Source organism: Mustela erminea, chromosome 13, assembly GCF_009829155.1.
Source record: "Mustela erminea isolate mMusErm1 chromosome 13, mMusErm1.Pri, whole genome shotgun sequence".
NCBI classification, from domain to species: Eukaryota; Metazoa; Chordata; class Mammalia; order Carnivora; family Mustelidae; genus Mustela; species Mustela erminea.
The window spans coordinates 19,371,735-19,391,713 of NC_045626.1; the positions used below are offsets into that span (position 1 = coordinate 19,371,735).

The 19,979-nt window shown below is 36.6% G+C and overlaps 1 protein-coding gene across 12 annotated transcripts in view; it reads left to right on the forward strand.

Moving 5' to 3' along the window:
- The window catches only part of TCF4 (transcription factor 4), a 348,714-nt gene that overhangs the window by 61,704 nt on the left and 267,031 nt on the right, over window positions 1-19,979 (forward strand). The window contains exon 1 of one of the 12 annotated variants that reach the window (XM_032311432.1): window positions 10,969-11,125. The exons of the other annotated variants lie outside the window; for them this stretch is intronic. Coding sequence (XP_032167323.1) covers window positions 11,077-11,125 — 49 coding nt within the window. The 5' untranslated portion in view covers window positions 10,969-11,076. Of the gene's footprint in view, window positions 1-10,968; window positions 11,126-19,979 lie in introns of those variants that run through there. 12 annotated transcript variants of the gene reach the window in all.

The window sequence follows — 19,979 nt, forward strand, 5'->3', positions numbered from 1 at the left end:
CTATTCTTTTCTCTCTGATCGTTAAAAATGATTAAACTGGATGTTATAAAATTTATTTCATTGATGTCTTTTAAATTTCTTATGAATATTTAAATTTTCAGAAGCCTTATGAGAATAACTGACTTAGTTGTGGTCCTTTAACAGTTGGAATATTGATAGTGTTTGCCATTTTAAATTCAGGTGAACTGAAATTTTATTAATCTGGCAAGAATATCACAGAAAAATTCTTTCCCCTCAGGCTATTTTTCAAAAATACAAATGGTTTTTAAAGGAGAAATGTGTACATTGTGGAATATTTTACAAATAATGAAAAATAAAAAAGTAAAAATAAAATTGTCTTTTAATAGTTTACCCTTACAATAGTGCATTGTGTTATCTGGTGGTCTTTAATCACACACACACATATTAATGTAATTTTTAGATAATTTAGCTTTTGTTTATGGTTATATAATCTTTATTTTTGATTTTTGTATTTGTGCTTTTTAATTTTTTTATATTTGTATTTTTTATTTTTTATGATTTTTATATTTGTGCTTTTAAAATTAAAATTAAACATCTCTGTCAGAGACACATATTTTTTTATGGGTTTATTTAACTAGTGTAGTTTTCCTGTTTTCTAATTTATTAATATATTTTTAAACTTCATTATTCTCTTGGTTTTCTGGGACCCATTTTCTAGAAGTCATTTTCCTTGAGTTGGCTTTTTAGTTAAATTATTTCATTACTTTTATTTTCCATGTTATGAAATTGTTCCAGACCATAAATGTGGCTGCATCCAGTAAGTTTTGTTAATAGGAAATATTCTGCTGATATCTCATATTCTCACTGTTAATAGTTTCCCAATAGTTCCTATTAGTAGCTTTGTTTTCCTTTTAAAATACTTGCAGATTTGGAATGCCACTCATGTTTCTAATAGATTATATCATCTTTGGCCTCTAAAATGTTCCTAACTGATTTCTAGGTTTATTGTGGTATGGTCAGTAAAGAAATAGTATCATTTCTTCTTAAAATTTATTACACTCTTGCTGTGTCTTAATAAATGATGTGGGGAAATCTTTAATGGATATTTGAAAAGGAGGGTTATTCTCTATAATGTGCACTTTAATTTGCTTTTTAATTTTTTATACTCAACTGTATCTTTTGTAGACATAGACAGATGGGTTAAATTCTTACCCCCAAAATGATTTTTCTGCCATTTTTCACGCCTAATCGTTTATGATAGCTACATGTTCATGACGGATTATATTTCCATCTCTGATCTTCAGTACTGCGTCTTTAGTTATTATTATCTTTTTCTTCCCTTTCTTTCTATTCTCAGAGAACTGTTCAAGTTTATCATCTTCGTGCTGACATATTTTCTACAATTTTATGCAGATTTTAATTTTGTCAACACAGTTTTACTTTTCTGATGGTGTTTTATTCATCTATTTTATGCCTCTTTTCTCATGTTTTGTCTTGGCATCTGTTTGGTAGATATGCTCTATTTTATATAACCATCAAAGGTAATGCTTTCTAAAATATACTTTTATTTTTGTAGGTGAAAATGGTTTTCAAAGCCTGGTTTCTTTTGGGATCGGGAGAGTATGTCCACCTACATTTTAATTGGTAGATTGTTCTCTCCTCTTAGCACTTTTTAAGATAAGTTGAACTTTGGTAATTTCCAAACCCACTCTTCTTTAGGATGGCAGAGCAAACTACCTTTACTCTTTTCCAGCTAGCGCCCCTGCTAGCTTCTGCCAGTAGGAGGCACTAGAGAGAGAGAGAGAGAGACTGGAAGGCTGGTAGAGCAAGAAGGAACTTCACAGTTCCTGCACTCCTCATCACCCTGGCACCATCAGCTGTTTCCATTTTCTTGGTTTTTTCCCCCTACATTTCTGAAATCAGCCTGCTCGTACTTCCTCCTCATTGCCTCCTTCCTGGCTTCGAGGCTCTACAAACCCACCCTCTTCCCTTTGTTTCCCAGTTCTGGGCATGGTAGCCATTTCCAGTTGACAGCTCTTGGGTGACTCTTACATCTACACCAGAGAACTATAGATACGTTGCTCAAGCCACTCATCCGGCCATACTGGTTCAGGAGGGCGGCAGTCTTCCATTAGTCAGCCTTCTAGAAACTTCCTTTAAAACTTAAGACTTCAGAAAGAGGATGATAATATACTGACGTTTCAGGTCTTTAAAAAAAAAAAAGAACTATCTAATTGTTTATTGCCAAAATCCTTGATGTATCTTATAAATACCATATATGTCATACTTTATCAAGGGTAAAGCGTTGTTAAAATAACCTGTATCTTTTAGGGCGGGGGTGGATGGCTTAGCAAACAGCACATGGCCCTCATTAGCCAACTCTCAGTGGGGGAGCTAGAGAAATAAAGTAGAGATGAGAGTAAGCCAGCAGTTCTGGTGTGGTTTTCTTGGAGGACAGAGTAGGGAGGATACATGTGGGAGAAAGGAGGTATTATGTTATAAAATTTGACTTAATGTGCAGTTTGCTTTTGGTGTTGCAAGGCAGTAAAGAGGCTTATTGACGGCTATATTTGAGGTCATTGCAGTGCATGAAATGTAAATCAAAGTGTTATTCCTCACTAGACGCTGAGAGATAACATTTACATAACATGCTTTTAAGGTAATGAGTTAAGTTCATTATTTCTTTATTACTGTAACTGTTTCAAGAAAGTTATTTCCATACTAAAAATACTTCCTCTCCTGCTTGAATCTGATTTGTCCTAATTTTTGCATGACGTTATAATCTATTGTTAGGAAATGATAATTCCATTTATTTTTGTTTCAAGGGGAAAATTGTTAACCAGCTGTTTCAATCTCTCCAAATAAACTTGCTTCCAGAATTCCTAGTAAGTAGCAACGCTGATTGATTGATAATGTTTCCCTGACCCTCTTTGCCTTGTCACTATGACATAGTGCAGAAACCAAATAAGAAATTTGAGCAAAGGAAAAGATCCCACGGCCTAGATATTTCACAACTAGATAATGAGACTGAATTATGAAGAATAGACTGAATGAAGAAATATCACAAATCCATAGTGGCTTAAAGAACACAGTGATTTCATACTGAAATCTTTTTACATAAATTTTATGGTTAACTAGTAATAGGATAAAACTCAGAGCAATCTAAGAAAATTATGTTATGATTCGAACCTAATGAATGGCGGCCTTTCCTCTGCTCTTCTCTTTAACCTACCTCTTGCTTTTTTTTGTATGATCAGATTCTCTTTAACCAGTTCTTTGCTTGTAACTAGAATGGTGTGTTCCTGTTCAAAAGTGGCATCTTCATTTATAAATTCACAGAATATGATCTTCAGGGAAAAAAAATGTAACTCAGCTTTGCATGGTTTACATAATGTGATAGTCTCATATTTACTATGTGGTTAACAAGAAATAACTGTTACCAACAAAAATCAGGGAATTTAAAAACAAGGAACATTTTGCTTGGGAGCCTATGTATATCTCCATATAAATACATATAGACATCTATAAACATCATCGATTCTACTCATATGCCCATGCCATATATATGTGGATGTGGGATGATGCTTGTTTTTATATATACAAATCTATATTTATATAGCTGAAGAAGTGAAACATATTGCTTTTTATTTAAGTGACTCAGTGCGTTTATAGACAAGCTTTATTTTATAGCTCTTTATCAAGGCTGGGATGATTAAATATTACTAATGATTTGGTCTTCTGATAGTCAGAGTTTGATGGGTAAGTCGATTCCTAGAGGCATTCCTGTGATATCAGTCCCTTTACGTTGGGTAAAGAATCTCTAGGAAAATTCTTATTCTTTGACAGAAATTAAAGTTTGCTTTAGGTAACTTGATATATTTGAATTATTCATTTATGACATTGCTTCCAATTTTTATGAGTGTGTTTGTAATTGGGGGGAGGGCCTTTAGGGGATGAGAAGGTGAAGGGATTAAGAGAGTCTCGTGAGCACTGAACTGTCAGTCCCCTGGTGAATTGTAGAGGGAAGAAGCGAGGCCCCAAATTTCTATCTTTTCACAATTATTTAGTAACCACAGTTCATACTTTATATTTTCTGTAGAGTATTTTTAACAGCTTGCCGTTGTAGTTGGGAAATGACACTTACCTGGATTTTCTCAGGTTCTTTATTTATGGCATCAGTGGGGACTGCTGCTAATTAGCTATAGAGGAGACGGTGAGGATACACGTGTACTAAGCCGGAAAATTCCAAGAAGAATGCAGAGGCCCTAGAATGTCTTAGTGCAGCAGACATGTGAACGGTATCTACAGTAGCACCATTCTGCCTTATGAATTTATAAAGGTGGGTTTTTTTTTTTTTTTTTAGGTTCTGAAATAAAAAGTATTCTCACATTTCTCAAATTTGCTTAAGTACCTCAGAGAGAGTTTTGGATCCCATGTGTTTTAAAGCTGTGTAATTGAGACAGTCGGAGTAGTAGTTTCTCAGCATGGAACCCATCTTAACTTTTTCAAGATGGAAGATCTTGTTGGGAATCTTTGAAGTTGTTGATAATGTTGCGACTGTAGTTTACTTTCACACCCATCCCCCTTGTGTGAAACTGTTGGAGCTCTGACTAGTGCCACTCTAATCGTATAATGTGCTGAGTTTGGGTTGAATGCTTGATATTGCATATTCAGATATGTGTAAATGGGTAATAATACAGGAAACTAAGTCTTCATTTTCAAGAACCTGTGGTGACATTTCTCTTTATTAAAATGTTGGATAATTGTCAGAAAATGCAGAACAAACAAGCTGAGGACCCTGACACTTTTTTCTTTATTCCCTCAAATTTGATAAACTTTAAAAACAAGATTTATCACAGCAAGTCCTTAATGACTATTAAACACTTTTTGTGTTACCAAATCAAATTTTGATTTTTGTCAAATGACCTACATCATGTTCACAGTTTCCCTGTACTAATGCTTACCCTCACCCTTGCCAGCTTTGTGTCTTTCCATCTGCCTCTCCAGCTCGCTCCTCATCCTACTCTTTGCTCCAAGAGGCTAACCTTTAACAACCGTGCAGTCTGACTCTTTCTCTCTGTCTTCTGGTTGGATGTGGCTAAAGGGAAGCCTCATCTTCCTCTTCACTTTGATTAGAGACTTTTTTTTTTAATGACAATATATTGTTTTAGGCATAGATGGGATTAAACTAAAATTTACTGAGCATTTTCTGTGAATAGTTTCCATACTTTCAGACATGTCATGTTGCAAAAAAAATTTAAGCAGACTTCAGTGGCTTCATTTGAAAATCAGGGATACTGGAGCGCATGGGTGGCTCAGTCGGTTGGGTGGTCCTGTTCTTGATTTGAGCTCAGGTCCTTGTCTCAGGGTTATGGGATTGAACCCAGAGTCTGCCTCCACACACACTCCCCCCACTACACACACACACACACACACACACACACTCAAACACATACACACCATACACTCATTGCACCACTATTCTATGGAAACTTCTATTAAAACCAACTTGACTTTTTAAATCACCGTGCCTAATTTGCTAGTATCATTTATTATCTTTAACCTCCTATTTCTGGGAAGGGATGCTTCTCATGTTCCCCAAGAGTCTTTTTCCCTTTTTCTTCTGAATCACCAAACTCCCCTTTTCTCCTGGCATGCACACCAACTTTTGAGATGAACTTCCACCTTTGTTTTGTTCTTTCCTTTACACAAACAAGTGTTTTCATGTCGCTTTCTTTATGTACTCTATCACGACCTGGCTTTTTTCCACCACACTTCCCAGAAATTCCATAGTAAGGTTTCCAGTGACATGTCAAGTTGATAGGCTTTGGCCTTTCTACTGCTTGACATCTTTAAAGACTTGTACTCCGGACCACATAACTTCTTCCCTAAGTCTTACTGCCTTTCAAGACTCACTTATGGTCCACCAATTCTGGGGAGCATTTCTTAACACTGAGACTAATTTGGCTGCCCGTCCAGTTTATTGTCTTATCTTCCGGGGTCTATGCCATTGTAATAGTTATCGCACGTGCTGAAGTGTTTTGTCTTGCTGATTGAACTATAGTTTATTTGAGGGTCAGAATCATGTCTTTCCATGGGTTTTATATTCTAAGTTCTCTTCCTACCTGAGACTATCTCACTTTTTCTCTCCCATCTACTTGCCTGCCTTTACTGGGTCCTTTAATTGTTGTTTGCTGAGCTCCTATTATTTATGGATACCATTACTTATGCCTGTTATTTATGCCATTCTTTATGCTAAGTGTTGGTGATACAGGGTTAATAAACAGGAGGTAACTGCTTTCTATGGGGTTTATAGTCTGCCTCTAAATTTAGGCACATTTTTAATCTTGTTCGGCTTGTTTTCATCCTTAGAAACATAACATTTGGGGCGCCTGGCTGGCTCAGTGGGTTAAGCCTCTGCCTTCGGCTCAGGTCATGATCTCAGGGTCCTGGGATCGAGCCCCGCATTGTTGCGGGGGGGGAGGTTTCTGCTCAGCGAGGAGCTTGCTTCTCTCTCTGCCTACCTCTCTGCCTACTTGTGATCTCTGTCAAATAAATAAATAAAATCTTTAAAAAAACCCCATAACATTTATAGGCATATATAGGGCAGGGTGGATCAAATGAGCACATTTATTAATTGATTAACATTGTGCCTGGCACATAATTAATATACAATTAGCATTATATGTTAATGTTAAGAAATCTTATGTCACATATGCATTATGCATATATCAGATAATAAATGAATTATATCAATACATATAAATTGTGTTATCCTCTAAATGTTACAAATAAATTGTAAATAATACATCAATTGCTTTGCACGTCAGTATATTTTCACATTTATCCCTTTTACAAAATCGTGTTTTTTTTTTTTTTTCTTTTGTTCATTTGCTGTTTTTTACTTACAAAAAGCTTCTGTCTATTAAAAATTCAGTGCTAAGGCTGTCTGGTGCAAAGTTCACCATGGAATAGGCTTTCATCGTAATGAACCTGTTAAGAACCAGTTTTAGAGGGAGGTAGTAGCCACCAGGTGTTTCCTTAAGAGTTTTCCTGTTTTGTGACTTACTTGGATGAACTGCCATCACTTTCTCGGCTTCACTGGGTTAGTTTTCAGGTGTTCTGGTTGGCCGTGGGTACTGACTGGCATGGTACCGTGTGTGATCGTCTTGTGCGTGCATGCACACATATTTCCAAACACATGCTCAGTGACCTGGAGAGAGACGTACCATGATATTCCTGTTGTTATGTCGTCACCGCAGGTCGCCACCAAAAGAGTGAGGGAGAAGGTCAGTATTCATTAATTTGGTGCAATCAGAGAACACTGACAAGGGGCAAAGAAAGGGAAATCTGAGAAGAGCTGGAGGATAGCAGAGAAATCCGGTGGTTTGCAGAGTGATCTTTGATCTTTCAGAGGAGGAATACGTATCAACAGTTTATCTATGCGAAAGAATTTACATGCAAAGCAAATGAAGAACATAGATCTTACTTATCTTTGTAGATTATAGTTTGGTCTTGGATAAAGAAAAAGCCAGGCATCTATAAGAGGGGATTTACATGTTTATGCTAACTCAATTAGCATTAACAGGGGCTACCAAAGATGCTGGCTGCCTAGCCTCAAACTTACATGCATACATAGTTTCTAAGACAATAAAGAGATTTTCAAAAATGTTACATAAAGAAGAATTATCAAACATGTGGCTCTGTTTTAAAATTTAAAAAAATTGTGTTCCGAAATATTACTTGTGGAATAAGTAGGTTTTTTTTTTTAATAGAAGAAGACAGAATTGTATCTTACAGCCATTAAAGCTTATTGCATTTTTTCCAAATTTATAGTCGAAAGTCATGCAAATGTTCTTTAACAAACTGAAGGATGCGTTTGTAGTCTAAATGGTAGCTTTGAGAATAGTTAGTTAGATATTTATGGAAAAATTTTAAGAAGCAATGTGAACTTAAAATTATTCAAAAATAGATATTGGTTCGGAAAACTAGACTCCTTCACTATTTGGTGATGTAGATTCTGACTCATTCACACAGACATTGTGGTACCTAAAGTGTTGCAAAATTGGACATTTATATGGAGATGGGCTGTTGGTTAAAAAAAAGAAAACAGGCTGAGGGCTGGGAAGGATAAGGAATGAGTACAGTTTCTAAAAAATGAGCTCTTTGTCTGTATCCTTCATCATGCCTAGCTCTCAGAGAGGTTTTGTCCAGTGAGAGTAAAGAGCCCATGGGAATTACCCAGGAATCACCCTCCAGTAAAAGGGATAGTTTTACTTCAGTGAGCAAGGGTGGGACCAGAAGTCTGCAATAGTCAATGCTGCTTTTTTCTCCTCCTCCTGCCAGGTGAACATTTGCATACTTAGAATGCTGACTCATTGAGGGAATCACAGCCTTGCTGAAATCCATAAGGTGATGCCTCTTTATCCTCTGTTAGGGGATTTTATCTAACATGAGGGCAGCAGTTAGATTGCAGGGGTCTGTTCCCCGTTTACCCACTGGCCTGATGCTCAAGGCCAGTTGCCTTTCCCTGCTATCATCTTGCTGATTATACTCACTCCCGCCCTCAAGCCCTTATCTGCCTGTTGAAATCTTACTAGTTATTCAAAGCGATGCCAATGCCTCCTCTAGACATGATCTTTCTCATCTGTGAACTTTTATAGTGTTTATTGTATCTGTTATGACACTTACTACATTTCCTTTTAATTAGTCTTTTCACTTTTTATTTGAAAAAAATTTCAATGCCTATAAAATAAAGATTAGTAGAATAAACTCCCATGTATTCCTCGAATAGCTTCCACAATTATCAACATTCTGCCATTTTTTAATATCACCTATATGTCCCATTTCCCACTCCACTTGATTTTAATTAATTTTGAATAATAGATTACGAGATCCTTAAAGTCAGGGACCAAATACACATATGTATATATACAGTACATACTATACTATGTAGTTTATATTAATATACATAGTATATAGTATGTCATGTATACTAATATATATACTACAGTATGTGGGGTATACTAATGTATACATTATTCAATTTTGTTCTGATCATAAATATATCCTCATTGTAGAGATATGCAAAGTTAATATTTGGAAGACTGTGTACATTCCAGTCTTTGTCTTAAAAAACTTAATATGAAGTTTCTATGTTGCTTTAAAAAAAAATTATTTATTTATTTGACAGACAGGGATCACAAGTAGGCAGAGAGGCAGGCAGAGAGAGAGAGAGAGGAGGAGGAGGAAGCAGGCTCCCCACTGAGCAGAGAGCCTGATGTGGGGCTCAATCCCAGGACCCTGGGATCATGACCTGAGCCAACGGCAGAGGCTTTAACCGAGTCGGCCACCCAGGCGCCCCTCTATGTTGCTTTTTTTTTTTTTTTTTTTTCTATGTTGCTTTTTAACTGAATATTTTACTATGAGCATTTTTTGGTATCCTTGAGTCTTTTTGAAAGCATGATCTTCTAAAGGCAGCATACTATTCCATCATATATAGGTCTTCCATAATTTAAAGTTTCTTACTGTCGACCATAGTCTTGAACATACTTGTACATAAATACTTGTTCTCATTTGCAGAGGTATTGTTAGGATAGTTTCCTAGGGAATTGTTAGGTGAAAGGCTCTTCACGTAGCTTGCCAAACTGTTATCCAGAAAAAACTGTGCCAATTTGCATTATTTTTATCTTATTAACTTGGTAGTTGAAAAATGGTGTCTGGTTGTGTTCTTTTTTAAAAAATGGCATTTTTCTGGGTTATGAGTGATATTGGGCATGTTTCATGTTCAGAATTCTTATTTTATAGGCTAAATAAGGTGTTACCTAAAATTGCGGTAAATGGTACATGCCGTTTAGTGCTTTGCAGCAATGATCAATTATTTTTAGTATTTCACAAATCAGCTTTTGCTGTCTTTGGAATTAGAATGTCTCTCTAAGTGCAAATTATGTTAGCTGAGAGTTGGTCTTATTTTATTTTTTGAATATTATTTTTCAAAATTGTCACTGTAATTTTCCCTTTACATCATATAACTTTATTGAGAAATGTAATTTTGTCTGGAATTCTTTAGGTTAGGCAAAAATTCTTTGTCCAAGAAGTATGCTCTCTGGTCTTGCTAAAATTGTAGGTTTTTTAAAAAAATCATTTATTTACATAAAAATTTTAAATCAGTCATTGTATTCTACTGAATTTAGAGTATATTTAAACTTATTCTGGAATGAGTTTAGAGCTCTGTTTTTAAAGCGCTTAGTGCAATTTGTATATCCAGTAAAATAAAAGGTGCCATTTTCAAAACTGAGTTTTTGCATGCTAAGATTGTTCTTTTGCTGTATGAAATATCCAAACCCCAGCACAGGAACTGAATGGAAACACTTACATTAATAAACTATTGTAGGTAAATATCTTGAGTTTCAGGAAAAAAGCAGAGAAGGCTATTGGAGTTGTTTTATTCCTTGCTCTAGGTTGTAAATCCAAAAGTAAAACTACCCTTTTATTAAAATCTCCTGTCCTTAGTTACTTCTAAACAAATCATACCTTGCCTGAGCTATGTTCAAATATGTTGCAAACCAATTTACTGTGTTGCATTGAAAAATAGTATTAAAAATATATGTGTTATGTGGAGGGGACACTCCACAGATCTACCCAGACATCAACAGGATATTATTGCCCCAAAGAAATGACGACAGTTTGCCAGCTTGATGCTTAGAGGAAGGAAATTTACAAACATCTCCAAGAGAGGCATGTTGAACGGTTGAAGGAAATGAGGCACGTCCTGCTTTTATTGTGCTTATTGGAGTGGGATTCCCAGAAGACTGAACAAGGCTGTCCTGAGACCTCTGTTTGGCAAAGATCTTGTTGACTCATATTTTATTTTTGTTTCGGTAAAGGTCTGCTATTGTTCCCATTTCTAATGTAGCTCATAAACACACAGCCAATATCATTTCCCCTTCTTTGGACTGATGTATACAAATAAATGAAATTCTACCGTCATCATTAGCTTCTATTCTGTTTCCATGAAGCAAAGAGTAACACAGAGGTCTCCGTGCAAGAAAGACCCTTTAAATAGAGAACTTCGAAAGTTCGTGAACTTCTATTTTAGAGTTTTAATCACCAGATATGTTGGGGAATTTATTACTTCCTATTCATATGGCAGAGGAGAGCAGAGGTAAATATTTACCTACCTTGTATTTTGAAAGCTTAGCTTTGTTGAAAAAGTTTGATCTGTTGACTTCTGAATCCTCTACTTAAAAGTTGAATCACTGGACATTTTTAACTGTGATAGTTAGAAAGACTTCTAGTTTGAAATGCCTGGTTTTGAAACTCAGACTCATGTCATCCTTTGATGTATTTAAATTTTTCTATCAACTTGTACACCTATATCTGAGAAAGTAGTGGGAAATATTATAAACATTTCTGCTTTTTATTTTTATTTTTTATTTTTTATTATTTTTTATTTATTTATTTGACAGACAGAGATCACAAGCAGGCAGAGAGGCAGGCAGAGAGAGAGAGGAAGAGAAGCAGGCTCCCTGCTGAGCAGAGAGCCCGATGCGGGGCTCGATCCCGGGACCCTGAGACCATGACCTGAGCCGAAGGCAGCGGCTTAACCCACTGAGCCACCCAGGCGCCCCCATTTCTGCTTTTTAAAATCTAACTTTTTTCGTTGTATCTCTCAAAATGCAGATGAGTGTCATAACTCTTTAGACAGAGAAATACCCCATGGAAGTCTTCCTCGGTCTTCTGGAGTGACTCAATCAGTCTGAGGGACAGACTGAGGGCTATATCTGGAGTTTGGGTTATGAATTTGTACCCTTAGCTTTGAGTCAGAAGATGTGGTTACTCTCAGTCTTATTCATTGAATGACATTGCATAGACCCTCAGGGAGACTTGGCTTTTGTTTAGATGAAATTTAAAGGAGAAAAACATGCAAAAGAAAAATAGTGTGAGAAAGCAGAAGGCTAGTGTTTGTTACAAATCTGGTTTTGCTTTCATTTCTCTTAGTTATCCCTTAGGGTTATTGCTTTAGATAAATTTCCCAGTCATTTTAATGTATGGAAAATTCCAAAGAAGGGTATCATTTCAACTCTTCAAAGGTATGTTTCAGGGGGAAGATAGGAACTGATCCCTGAAGGAATTTCCCTGGCTGGAGTCCTAACATTTTAAGTTCCTGTGATTTTCACCCTCTTTTCCTTTTATTTTTGGCTCAGACCCCCCGGTAATGTCTGATTAATAGGATTCCAATGAGAGACAGGTTTGGGTGATATGTAAGGGTCTAAGGTGCTTCTGAATCAGGATTTTGAGGAGCGATGTTAAGGTAGAGGTAACTCCCTATTGTCCTAGTGCAAAAGGACAGAGGATTTGGGGATACTTACTTTGGGTATCACTTTAAGCAATTAGAGATTTGCCTCTGATGACCTGGATGGTCTTTATACTATTTGTTGGGGGGAGTCATTCCCTCAGCCTTCCAGTTTCTAAAAGAACTCAGTTTGGTTTATAATCTTGAGGGCTTCTTTAGCACACTAGGTTGTCAGGGAACATCAAGTATTTTCTGAGTAGTTTTCTACACTTTGAATTAAGGCTATAAAAATAAGAAGTAGTACCAGCCTGTGCACGGAGTATGTGTGTATGGGGAGGTGTGTATGTACACGTATATGCTTTTCGTTGCGGACCTGCTTGCTTTTAGGGAAGTATAATTGTAGCAGAGAGTAACCTAGGTAATATCAAGCAAGGCTTTGGAGATCTTAGTTCTATAGTAATATGATTTAAAAAACTGTGCTGTGTCTAACATTGCTTTACAAAATCCACAATAACTTGGGTATATAGTAAATTGACAGTCCCTTTTTAAAAAAATATATTTATTTCACAGACAGATATCACAAGTAGGTAGAGGCAGGTGGGCGGGGCAGGGGGGAGAGGGAGAGGCAAGCTCCCTGCTGAGTAGAGAGCCCGTGCAGGGCTCCATCCCAGGACTCTGGGATCATGACCTGAGCTGAAGGCGGAGGCTTTAACCCACTGAGCCACCCAGGCGCCCCTTGACAGTTCCACAGTCCCTTCTTAATGTTCCTTGAATACTTATAGAAGTAAGACACATATAGACACACTTTAATTCTGATTAATTTAATTTTTGGTGTGAAATATTCAAAGGTCAGCAACTGGAACTTAGAAATGGAGTATTTTTCTTGTTTAAAATGCATTAAGATTTAATAGCATGCAGACACTCTTACTGCAATTTTTGAGGGAAGATTTACTCTGAGGTTTACTCCAGATCATCTGTTTTAACAGTTAATCAAAATACAATTCAAGTTTGGTTTGGTTTTTTAAAACTCGGCACATAATTTTTAAAAAGTAAGCAAATTTCTTCCATAAGTTGTGAAGATTTTTGTAGCATGGCAATTTTGTTACTCGTTGATTGTTACTGTGTTCTCAGGAATAAGAAGGTATGAGCAGCAACAATACTTATGTGTACGTTTCTGGTATTTTAAAATGAAACCTCAAGTGTTCAGTGGGAAGGGCGAGCTTCAAATCTCAGCTCTACCACTTCTACCTGGAAGCTGAACAGCACAATTACTTAATTTCTCTGTAAAACGAGGATATCACAAGCACCTACTTCATCAGCTGGTGAGAGTTAAGTTAGTTAATACACTGAAAGCATTTAAAACAGTGTTTAACTCACAGTAACTTCTCAACACGTGTATTCAAGATCTTATCAGGATCAAATTTAGAGAGGAAAAACTTAATGGGGCCGTTTCTCAGTTATTAGGAATTCTCATTACATTTGAAAATTCAGTGAAATACTGACATTCGAAAATGATTCTCTCCCAGGCTGGCAGTAGAATTGCTGTATCTTTGTGCACATGTGTATCGTAATGTGCATTGTTCTAGCTGATGTTTTTCCATTGGACATTTGGCTTCATCTTACAGAAGGAAAACAACGTTTTTAGAATTTGGACGCTACCAGAGGATTCTAATTTTTTTTTTTTTTTTTTTTTTTAAGCCAAATGCTGATTCTACCTGGGAATTGGGAGGTGGTGGCCACAGCTCTTTCTGGGTTTGTTGAAGTTCTACTTATGAGAAAGTAGCTGAATCCTCTCTGCCAAGAGAGGAAGTGCTGTTTTATTACAGAATCACGTGGGTTGACGATCATTGAACCAGAGAGAAAAACTGCTGCTGTTCGATGTCCATTACAAGTGATCAGTCTTTCTAGATCTGGAACAATGATTAAAAAAAAAAAAAGACCCAGTCTTTAAGTAAAACTGAGATTTAAGGGTTTAGCCTCAGAATCTCCAGTCTTTAAAATGGGAGGAACAAGCTTTCCAGGTTCTAGCCCACTCTTTCACTTCACTGGTCAAGAAGCCTGGGTGTCTCTACGGGGTTTCCGCGTTGGACTGCCGGCTCTAGCCCTCAGACCAGCTGAATCCAGGCCTGGGGTTCCTTCCGTGTGAACGTGCTTTGTTTTCTCCCCTCGCCCCCACTCACACTTTCATGAAATAAACCTACTCTCTTACCATTGTAGTAGTTAAGCACAGAGACTGGATCTGTACGTTCTGGATTTCGAAATTGGTTTCCCATGTCATAGTGACTTGCTCTAGCAGCTGTCTCTCAGTTTCCTTATCTGTGCTGCAAGGGTAATAATTTTATAGAATTACTGTGAAGATTAAATAAGTTATTTCTGGTCAGTTGCTTACAAGAATACTTGGCATACGTGTAAGCTATAATAATAGTTATCGTATTATTAATGATTATATAATAATTATTTTACTATTAGCGATAATATATTGTCTGTAGACACTTTAGCTAGCTTTCAAGATCGAACAGACTACAATAAAAAGGTGGCTTTGTAGGGGAGAGAACTGCACGGATATCTAGTGAAATCAGGGCCATAAATCATTGAACATCTTGCTTCATTTTTGTGTGAGTTATTTGGATTGACTAAGTGCTCTGGGTACCGGGCTGGGTTACCATCTGCTGTGTTTTGCCTCCATAGGTCCGGCTTGTTCTCCTAGGGAATGGCGAGGTAGAAAAAAATGCCAATAACCTAACTCCAAAACGTATCCTAACTGTCTTGTTCACATTTATAGGACAGTTTTATTGCTGTAGGTAAGACGGATAACTGGGCATTATTCCAACATCTTGGCAGTTTTCCTTTTTCGAGGTACTAATATTAGGATTAGTGTGTCGTTTTAAAGCCATTGCCTTTCTGCACCTTATAATTGCTTGTTCTGGAGGGAGGCTCGGAAGATTTGAATTAGGGTTTTTCTGCCAACTAGGGGAAGGGAGGTCTATTTTGTTTCAATACTTTGCTTCGTTTTTGAAGTTGGTACCATGGTTCATTTTACCAATAGAACAAGTCAGAGGCAGTGTGGATAAGCTGTTTGTGTATAGGGTAGATGCAGACGGAGGCAGTGAGGACCCATGAGCGAGAAGGGTATAGCTCTGTCCGTTGATTTTGTGTGTGTGTGTGCGCTTCTGTTTGTTTTGGTCTTGGTATCAAATGTTCAGCAGTGCACTGATTTGTATCATCTGTTATGTTTCTTTTTTTAAAAATTATTTTCTAGATTTTCTTTAATGTCATCTATTTTAATAATGAAATAACAAGTTTGTCCAAATTGAATAGCATCAACAATGTTAATTGCTTCAAAAAATGGGAATGCAAATTGCATGGCATCAAATCTCTATAGATTAGTCTATTTTATTTTATTCTTACTTAGACATAATTGGCACATAACATTGTACTAGTTTTAGATGTACAACATAATGATTTGATGTGTGTGTATTGTGAAATGATCACCACAGTCATTTTACTTAACACCCATCACTTCGTGTAGTTATGGGTGTTTTCTTCCCCCATGTGTTGAGAACTTTTAAGATCTACTCTCTTAGCAGCTTTCAGCTATACAGGACAGTATTGTTAACTGTGGTCACCATGCTGGACACTGTGTCCCCAGGACTTACTTATCTTATAACTGGAAGTTTCTACCCCCACTCCCCCAAAGATTTATTTATTTATTTATTTGAGATAGAGAGTGAATGAGAGCAGGAGAGCAGACAGGTCAGAGGGAGAAACCAACTCCCCGCCACTCAGGGAGCCTGAGGTGGGACTCGATCCTGGGACTCCAGGATCATGACCTGAGCTGAAGGCAGTTGCTTAACCAACTGAGCCACCCAGGCGCCCAAGTTTGTACTTTTTGACTTTATTTTTGATATCAGTACCAATGTTGGAGGGGGTGGGTAAAATGATTTGCCTCATCTATTATGTTTCTTTAAATCAAAGCCTGGATGGATTAAGAAGTTTCAGTTGTTTATAAAAAAATCATGTCCTCTAAAGTATTGAAGAACATAGTGTTTGCATTTACCAGCATATTGTAACTAGTGATGGAAATGCTTTGCTATGTTTACTCAAATACTGGTAGCATTTCTACTTTTTCTAAGAGAACCTGGTGCTACCATAGGTATTTAGTAAGTAGCTCTTTACATGTAGGGACATAATTAGTCCTTCTGAATTCATACAATACTTTTCTTCTGATCTTTTCTTATGGAGTTAGAAAAAAGTTTTTACCTCATATTATTGTTCTTCAAGGGAGTGAATAGGATATGGTGGAAAAAAAAAAACATGCACACTGTATTTAGGCCTGGTCATGAACTTCAACTTTTGTGATCACTTGTTTATAGAACCTTGGGCAAAATTCAATATAAGTTCTTCCTGAGGCTTAGTTTCCATCTTCATGTAATTGTTATAAAGACTCAAAGAGATAAGCTTGGTTTAGTTCCCATACACGCACAACAAATGTGAGGTCCCTTTTCTTCCATGTGTACATTTTCTTATCTTTTTTACAGACTTCGTGAGAGGAGCATTTATAGATTCAAACATATTCTTGACCGTGGCCATGCTACCTAAGAGTTGCTGCACAAGTGTTATGGAATGAACACATGTAGAAGAGCAGAGGGGAGAAAAGTCCATGAAGGGAATTAGATTAGATTTCAAGGAAAAGTTGGCTATTCCATTTCCTGTTCTCTGCTAACATGTTGCTAAGTCTATAGGACCTTATTGCTACTGTTGCTGAAAGAAACGGAGTTTCCCAGCAATGTTCTAGAATGGAACTAGAATTCTGTAATTTGACATGAAAATTGTGGTGCCTGAGCTGGTTATCTTCTGAGTGTTTGTGGACGTTATGAATCAGGGTTAGGGCCTCATTTTTGGAGACCACCAGGAGCTCTCCCAGAGATCTGGGTACTATTGCTGATACTGACAAGTTACCCTTTGGAAGCCCAGTTGACTCATCCATGTCATACATTGGCCAATGTCTGTTCTACCCTTTTTTGAGAACGAAGGAATGATATGTGAACATTGTGTTCACAGTGTAGAAAAAAGGTTGGTGATGGCGATCCTGATAATGATGATGATGATATTGATGATTATGGTACCAAAGTATAGAAAATTCATGCCTTTCTAGCTTGGAATTTCCAGGATTGCAGGGTGATAAAAATTTTCTGTTTTTGATGCTCATTGCATTTTATCCAACTAGGAAATGGGCCTTTAAAATTTGACACAAATAACTAAATTATTTCCTTTTGTTGTTGAAGATTACTTTAATTTCAGAGGCATATCTGGTTAAGATCACCTCACATGAGGATTCTCAAAATCATACCGTGCCTCACTAGTAACTAAAGTGGTTCAAATAAAAGACATTCAGAATGAATAAGGGTAAATCAGAGGTAATTAATATCTATTGGTAAGGAGTTGGCACATACAAAGTGTCAACAGTAGACATTTTTTAGAAATTGAAATGTTACCATGGAATCACTGTAAAGTTGAATATCTTAAGATACCTACTTTCAAGCTGTTAAGATGAAGTTAATATTCATTTTATGTCCCGTGCTTGAAACCTCTCATGCTCTGGAATTTTCCTGTCTATTAAGAAATAGCTTTAGAAAAAAAAAATTAGTTAATGCCTTAACTTGCATGTAAGTTCTTTTCCTTGACTTGTACGTGAGTCGTGTCGTCTTTGTAAAAAGTATGATGAGGTGCCATATACTTACTATTATAATACCATTGGTTAAAGTTTCAAAGTCAGAGTTTCGTGTTTACATTTTCCCTATATTGTCTGACTTTGTAGTCCCTGCTTTTAAGTGGTGTCCCAAAATAGCAACAAAAGAATAAACTGTGAGTTGGGTGTATTAGGTCTGTGTGATCTGTTTACTGAGCTCCTTCTTTATCCGGTTACCAAGGATGGGCTAAACTTCTAACCCAAGATTCCTTTATTGTGCTATACTGTCCTTTAAATGGCATGAAAAACAATAAAATAATTTCAAGGTGCCAGTGGGGAAAATCTCTAGGGGACACCCAACAGATAAGTTTAAGGACTTTAGATATTCAAATAGAGTCAAAACTAGAATTGGTTGGTTACTGAATTCAGTGACTTTAGATTTAAGGACATAAGGTGTTGGAGGAGGATCCTGGTGAAAATCTAACATCTAACTCCTTTTCTCCACAATGAAAAAAAATGGGGAAAAAAGTTATAGACACAAGGAAACATTATAATTAGTATATCTGTTTTGTTTTTTTTCTTTTTCTTTTCTTTTTTTTTTTTCCTTTTCACTTAGGGGATTTCAAATTCATATGAGAATTGCCGAAGGACACAATTAAGTTACAACAAATATTCTCCTTTCATTGTAAAACTTGTAAAACACTGGTTTTGAGTTGCTACTTATCTATGGCTATTTCTCTTTTTCCACTTCATTGTTAGTGTTTGTATGATGGGGGGGGCAGGTCTACTGGATGGTGTTGCTCACAGTCCACAAAGCCTTTTCCTCCTTCTGTTGAAAGAAGGCACAGCTGAAGTCAGTCTTTGCCTTTTCATGATATGGGGAGGCCGTGGAATCAAAGCCGGCAGGATGAAAGCCCCAAAGCTTCCTGTTTCCAGCTGTTTTCCTCAGCGAAGATTTTTTTTCCCCCTCCCAAAGATGATGCTTCCTTTCAAGGGGTTTTTAATCTGCAAACTGTTTCCTCAGTTTATTTCACTACAGTAAATTGTGTTCCCTTCAGGTCATATCTGTCTCTTTTAAAACCCAACCTGTCCTTTTCAGTGGTGTTAGTTGCTACTCAAAAGAACAAATGTGATTTATAAAGTCCCTTTAATGAGGTACAAAGACCAATAAACCTTCACCACTGGAGTTTCGTCTTTTTAGTTGCTGTATTTTCATTTATGAAAAATTTTAGATGCCAAAAAGCCATTGAGAACACTATTAATTTGACCATTTAATATTTGTAAACAAAGCAGTTAAGAGTAAAATATGTTGTCATAGCCTTAAGGTTTATTGTGTTCTTTTTTTTTTTTCCTTCTAAATGCAGTATAATGATCTGTGATTTGTTTAATGTAAATGCTTAAAATTAAAATGAAGGCACTGGAAACTGCATAAATGCTAAAATGAATATTAAGAGTGGTTTGATTCATTAAGTAATGATAGGAATATAAATAGGACTCTTTTACTGACGGTTTTTACTTCACTTCTTGAATTGACGGTTCTGAATTTACATTTGTAAATTCTACTTCCTTTGAGGATAAAGGAAATGAAAAAAATGAATTCTCTTAATCACTTGCTAAACATAATCCAAATAATATTAACTGGACCTTCTACCCATTTCCTGGATCTTCCTGGCTTCTGGCTTAATAATAATAGCCAGCAAACCTTGACTTGTATTCAACTTATTTAAGTGAGCCACAATTAAATGAATAACACTGCGTGGCAAAAATTCCCCATTTCTTTATCTCTCATCTTCCCACCAATACTTACCCTTACCTCCCCAAAGTGGGGGGGGGAACCACCGCAAAAGGCTTCAAATTATTTCCCTGTTCTTTGAGCGAATTCTTGGTGATAGAAGGAAGCCAGGAGCATATGGGGGAGAAGCACCTCATTTCATTTTCACTTTAATGCTAACTCTAACATATGCTTTTGAATTGAAGTAGGGTCCCAAATGCCAATATATGTTCAAAGAATTAAACACTAAAAAAAGTTCCCCC